Genomic DNA, 6,000 nt, shown 5'->3' on the forward strand with positions numbered 1-6,000 from the left:
CAGTTATCACTCAGAGGTGGTACACCGAGCCTCTGCAGAAATGGTAAATTAAATCAGACTCCCTTCACCTCCTTCCAGTTTGAAATTAGTGGATCCTCACTGAAGACTCACTAATTCCCAACTCTGGCAGAATGCCGGTTCAAAGCCTTACGTTTAAATCTCGAGTCTTTGCGCAGCGCTGTCCACGCTCGTCCAAACCTCCTTCTCATCCCTGCAGTGAGGTTCCTGCTTGGAGCCAGTATGGGTGTCTACCTGGCCCCTTCGCAGTCTGATTCCCAGGTCCGCAGTGTGTGAGGGTTCCCTCATCTACATGGTAATGGCCACAGCGTGTCCTGCTCCAATGCTCACAGGATCACAAGACTGAGCTCACACCAGCCTTCGTCAGCTCAGCCCATGACCTCTCCCCTCCCCCCCGTGCACCGACAATTGGGACAGGCTGGTTTAGCTCAACAGGCTAAACCGCTGGCTTTTAAAGCAGACCAAGCAGGCCAGCAGCACGGTTCGATTCCCATACCAGCCTCCCCGGACAGGCGCCGGAATGTGGCGACCAGGGGCTTTTCACAGTAACTTCATTGAAGCCTACTCGTGATAATAAGTGATTTTCATTTCATTTTCACAGATCTAGTCCTGGTGTGTGCAGGGATCTCTACCCTGGCCTGCGCTGGCTCAGGTAGGGTTCACAATGGAGAGATGGGGTACGATACCGGTGTGAGAGCGGTGAGCAGAGGCAGCATCCACATTCAATGTGATACCTTCCTGGGCTGGCAGGGAAGGCAGGAGGGGACACCGGTACACATGGTACAGGTAGAGCCCTCAAAGGGGGGAGAGCTGAATTATTTGAGAACCTTTGAGAGCGACAGGCAGAATCCATAGACGAACCAAACCCACAGCCCTGTACCAACTCAAAAACTAATCCTGTGGTCCCTTACCCAGTGATGCCAGTGTCTGCCATCTTACCCGGGGATGTCTCGTTTCTGAATGCATTCTCTGAGGCAACTGCGAGGACTCCAGATCCCTCGTCCTGCCACTGGGGGCGTACGTCCACCTGCGTCTGACCGCCTTCAGCCTTCTCTTGTCCCTCACTGCAGGGGGCCTCTCGGTCCTGCTGTACACCACTGACAGCAAAGGGTGGCGCTCCATCCTGATGTCCGCTTGCTCTGTCCGTGTTCCCGGCTAGCGGCTGAGCTGACCCGTTTGCCAAACTCTTTGTGGAATTGGGCGAGTGTTGTGTGCCAGTTAGCGGGATGTCCACTGCAGCCAAGACAGAGGCAATCTGTTATCTTGCTGATATCACCCTAATAACACCCAGCTCACTCCCCCAGGTACCGCTCAACCTCAACCAGCACATTCCACAGAGCGAGTTACACTCACATACACTCCCTGCATAGAGATAGTCTACCCATCAGAGACCCCTTTTATACAGAGTCTCCCCCTCCTCATCACAGACCCCTTTTATAGAGAGTCAAATAACTCCCCCAAAATGCTAAGAAATCTAGGATGAGAGCGAGGAATTGAAGGAAATTAGTATGAGTAAAAAATAACGCTGGAGAAAATGATGCAACTGAAGGCAGATAAATCCCCACGGTCTGATTATCTACATGCCAGGGTGCCAAGGACATGGCAATAGGGGATGCGTTAGCGTGCCATCCAAAATTCTGTACATTCTGGAACAGTCCCGGCAGATTTGAGGGTGGAAAATGTCACCCTGCTGTTTAAAAAAAGACGAGATGGAGAAAACAGGGAATTACAGGCCGGTTACTCTCAATTGTAGGGAGAAATTCCAGATCTATTATAAAGAGTGAGATAAAAGGGCACTTAGAAAATATCAACGGGTTTTGACAAGGTCAACATGGATTTATTGAAGGGAAATCATGTTTGACAAACCTGCTGGAATTTTAGGAGGATGTAACGAAGAAGCGGCCCGGTGGCACAGTGGTTAGCACTGCTGCCTTACGGCACACCGAGGACCCGGGATCGATCCTGGCCCCGGGACACTGCCCATGTGGAGCTTGCACATTCTCCCCATGTCTGCGTGGATCTCACCCCACAATCCCAAAAGATGTGCAGGGTAGATGAATTAGCCGCACTAAATCGCCCCTGAATTGGAAAAAAGAATTGGGTACTCTAAATTTATTTTAAAAAACAGGATGTGGGACAACAAGTGGATGTGGTATTTGGACTTTTAGAAATATTTTGATAAAGTCCCACATAAGAGTTTACCGTGCAAACGTAAAGCGCATGTTATTGGGAGTAATATATTGACATAGATTGAGAATTGGTTAGCAGACAGGAAATTGTGGGAATAAAATTGACCTTTTCGAATTGGCATGTGGTGAATCGTGTGGTCCCGCAGGGATCAGTGCTCGGGTCCCAGATAGAACATAGAACAGTACAGCACAGAACAGGCCCTTCGGCCCTCGATGTTGTGCCGAGCAAATGATCACCCTACTCAAACCCATGTATCCACCCTATACCCGTAACCCAACAACCCCTCCCCTTAACCTTACGTTTTAGGACACTACGGGCAATTTAGCATGGCCAATCCACCTAACCCGCACATCTTTGGACTGTGGGGGGAAACCGGAGCACCCGGAGGAAACCCACGCCCACACGGGGAGGACGTGCAGACTCCGCACAGACAGTGACCCAGCCGGAAATCGAACCTGGGACCCTGGAGCTGTGAAGCATTTATGCTAACCACCATGCTACCGTGCTGCCCTTCACAATACGCATCAATGTAACATTTCCAAGTTTGCTGACCACTCAAAACTTGGTGGGAAAGTGAGTTGTGTGGAGGATAAGTGGCTTCAAGGTGATTTGAACAAGTTGACTAAGTGGGCAAATACACGGCCGATGCAGCAGAACGTGGATAAATGTGGATGGCGAATCAGAATGGCGGAGTGTTATTTAAATGGTGATAGATTGGGGAATGTTAATGTACAAAGGGGCCTGAGTATCCTGGTACACCAGTCATTGAAAGCCAGCACGCAGGTACAGAGAGCAGTTAGGAAGGCAAATTGTCAGCTCAGATGTACAGTGGTTAGCACTGCTGCCTCACGGCGCTGAGGACCCGGATTCGATCCTGGCCCCGGGTCACTATCCATGTGGAGTTTGCACATGGGGGGGGCGGGGGGGGGGGGGGGGGGGCACCTGGCAATGAGGGAGGCCCACCTGGCAATGGGGGAGACCCACCTGGCAATGGGGGAGGGAGACCCACCTGGCAATGGGGGAGGGAGACCAACCTGGCAATGGGGGAGGGAGACCCACCTGGCAATGGGGGAGGGAGACCAACCTGGCAATGGGGGGAGGGAGGCCCACCTGGCAATGGGGGAGGGGGGAGGGGGGGGGGGGGGAGGGAGGCCCACCTGGCAATGGGGGAGGGAGACCAACCTGGCAATGGGGGAGGGAGACCAACCTGGCAATGGGGGAGGGAGACCAACCTGGCAATGGGGGGAGGGAGGCCCACCTGGCAATGGGGGAGGGGGAGGGGGGGGGGGGAGGGAGGCCCACCTGGCAATGGGGGAGGGAGGCCCACCTGGCAATGGGGGAGGGAGACCCACCTGGCAATGGGGGAGGGAGACCCCACCTGGCAATGTGGGGTGGGGGGGGGGGGGGGGGGGGGGGGGGGGGGGGGGGGAGGCCCACCTGGCAATGGGGGGAGGGAGGCCCACCTGGCAATGGGGGAGGGAGATCCACCTGGCAATGGGGGAGGGAGACCCACCTGGAAATGGGGGAAGGAGGGGGGAGACGGGAGACTCACCTGGCAATGGGGGGGGGGGGGGGGGGGGGGGGGGGGGGGGGAAGAGATCCCACGTGGCAATGGGGGGGGGGGGGGGAGACCACCTGGCAATGGGGGAGGGAGGCCCACCTGGCAATGGGGGAGGGAGGCCCACCTGGCAATGGGGGAGGGAGGCCCACCTGGCAATGGGGGAGGAGGCCCACCTGGCAATGGGGGTGGGTGGGAGGGGGGGGGGGGGGAGCCAGCTGGCAATGGGGGAGGGAAAGCCACCTGGCAATGGGGAGGGAGATTCACCTGGCAATGGTGGAGGGAGGCCCACCTGGCAATGGGGGGGGGGGGGCGGGGAGGCCCACCTGGCAATGGGGGAGGGAGGCCCACCTGGCAATGTGGGAGGGAGGCCCACCTGGCAATGGGGGAGGGAGGCCCATCTGGCAATGGGGGAGGGAGGCCCACCTGGTAATGAGGGAGGGAGGCCCACCTTGCAATGGGGAGGGAGGCCTACCTGGCAATGGGGGAGGGAGAGCCACCTGGCAATGGGGGAGGAAGAGCCACCTGGCAATGGGGGAGGAAGAGCCACCTGGCAATGGGGGAGGGAGAGCCACCTGGCAATGGGGGAGGGAGAGCCACCGGGCAATGGGGGAGGGAGGCCCTCCTGGCAATGTGGGAGAGCCGCCTGGCAATGGGGGAGGCGGGGGGGGGGGGGGGGGGGGGGGGACCCACTCGGCAATGGGGGAGGGAGAGCCACTTGGCAATGGGGGAGCCACCTGGCAATGTTGGGGGGGGGGGGGGCATCTGGCAATGGGGAGGGAGAGGCACCTGGCAATGGGGGAGGGAGAGCCATCTGGCAATGGGGGAGGGAGACCCACCTGGCAATGGGGGAGGCCCACCTGGCAATGGGGGAGGGAGACCCACCTGGCAATGGGGGAGGGAGGGGGGGGGGGGAGACCCACCTGGCAATGGGGGAGGGAGACCCACCTGGCAATGGGGTGGGGGGGGGGGGGAGGCCCACCTGGCAATGGGGGAGGGAGGCCCACCTGGCAATGGGGGAGGGAGATCCACCTGGCAATGGGGGAAGGAGGGGGGAGACGGAGACTCACCTGGCAATGGGGGGGGGGGGGGGAGAGATCCCCACGTGGCAATGGGGGGGGGGGGGGAGACCACCTGGCAATGGGGGAGGGAGGCCCACCTGGCAATGGGGGAGGGAGGCCCACCTGGCAATGGGGGAGGGAGGCCCACCTGGCAATGGGGGAGGGAGGCCCACCTGGCAATGGGGGTGGGTGGGAGGGGGGGGGAGCCAGCTGGCAATGGGGGAGGGAGAGCCACCTGGCAATGGGGAGGGAGATTCACCTGGCAATGGTGGAGGGAGGCCCACCTGGCAATGGGGGGGGGGGGGGGCGGGGAGGCCCACCTGGCAATGGGGGAGGGAGGCCCACCTGGCAATGTGGGAGGGAGGCCCACCTGGCAATGGGGGAGGGAGGCCCATCTGGCAATGGGGGAGGGAGGCCCATCTGGCAATGGGGGAGGGAGGCCCATCTGGCAATGGGGGAGGGAGGCCCACCTGGTAATGAGGGAGGGAGGCCCACCTGGCAATGGGGGAGGGAAGCCCACTGGCAATGGGGGGGGAGCCACCTGGCAATGGGGAGGGAGAGCCACCTGGCAATGGGGGAGGGAGAGCCACCTGGCAATGGGGGAGGGAGAGCCACCTGGCAATGGGGGAGGGAGAGCCACCTGGCAATGGGGGAGGGAGGCCCTCCTGGCAATGTGGGAGAGCCGCCTGGCAATGGGGGAGGGGGGGGGGGGGGGGGGGGGGGAGACCCACTCGGCAATGGGGGAGGGAGAGCCACCTGGCAATGGGGGAGGGAGAGCCACCTGGCAATGGGGGAGCCACCTGGCAATGTTGGGGGGGGGGGGGCATCTGGCAATGGGGGAGGGAGAGGACCTGGCAATGGGGAGGGAGAGCATCTGGCAATGGGGGAGGGCGACCCACTGGCAATGGGGGAGGCCCACCTGGCCTGGGGGAGGGAGACCCACCTGGCAATGGGGGAGGGAGGGGGGGGCGGAGACCCACCTGGCAATGGGGGGGGGGGGGGGGGGAGATCCCCACCTGGCAATGGGGGAGGGAGAGCCACCTGGCAATGGGGGAGGGAGGCCCACCTGGCAATGGGGGATGGAGGCCCACCTGGCAATGGGGGATGGAGGCCCACCTGGCAATGGGGGAGGGAGACTCACCTGGCAATGGGGGCGGGAGGCCCACCTGGCAA

General features: G+C 60.4%; 1 protein-coding gene across 1 annotated transcript in view; it reads right to left on the reverse strand.

Moving 5' to 3' along the window:
* Nucleotides 1-6,000, reverse strand: part of LOC119955922 (membrane-associated guanylate kinase, WW and PDZ domain-containing protein 1-like) — a 150,633-nt gene that overhangs the window by 56,265 nt on the left and 88,368 nt on the right. The window contains exon 8 of the mRNA XM_038782579.1: nt 958-1,251. Coding sequence (XP_038638507.1) covers nt 958-1,251 — 294 coding nt within the window. The remainder of the gene's footprint in view (nt 1-957; nt 1,252-6,000) is intronic.

This window comes from Scyliorhinus canicula, chromosome 21, assembly GCF_902713615.1.
Source record: "Scyliorhinus canicula chromosome 21, sScyCan1.1, whole genome shotgun sequence".
NCBI classification, from domain to species: domain Eukaryota; kingdom Metazoa; phylum Chordata; class Chondrichthyes; order Carcharhiniformes; family Scyliorhinidae; genus Scyliorhinus; species Scyliorhinus canicula.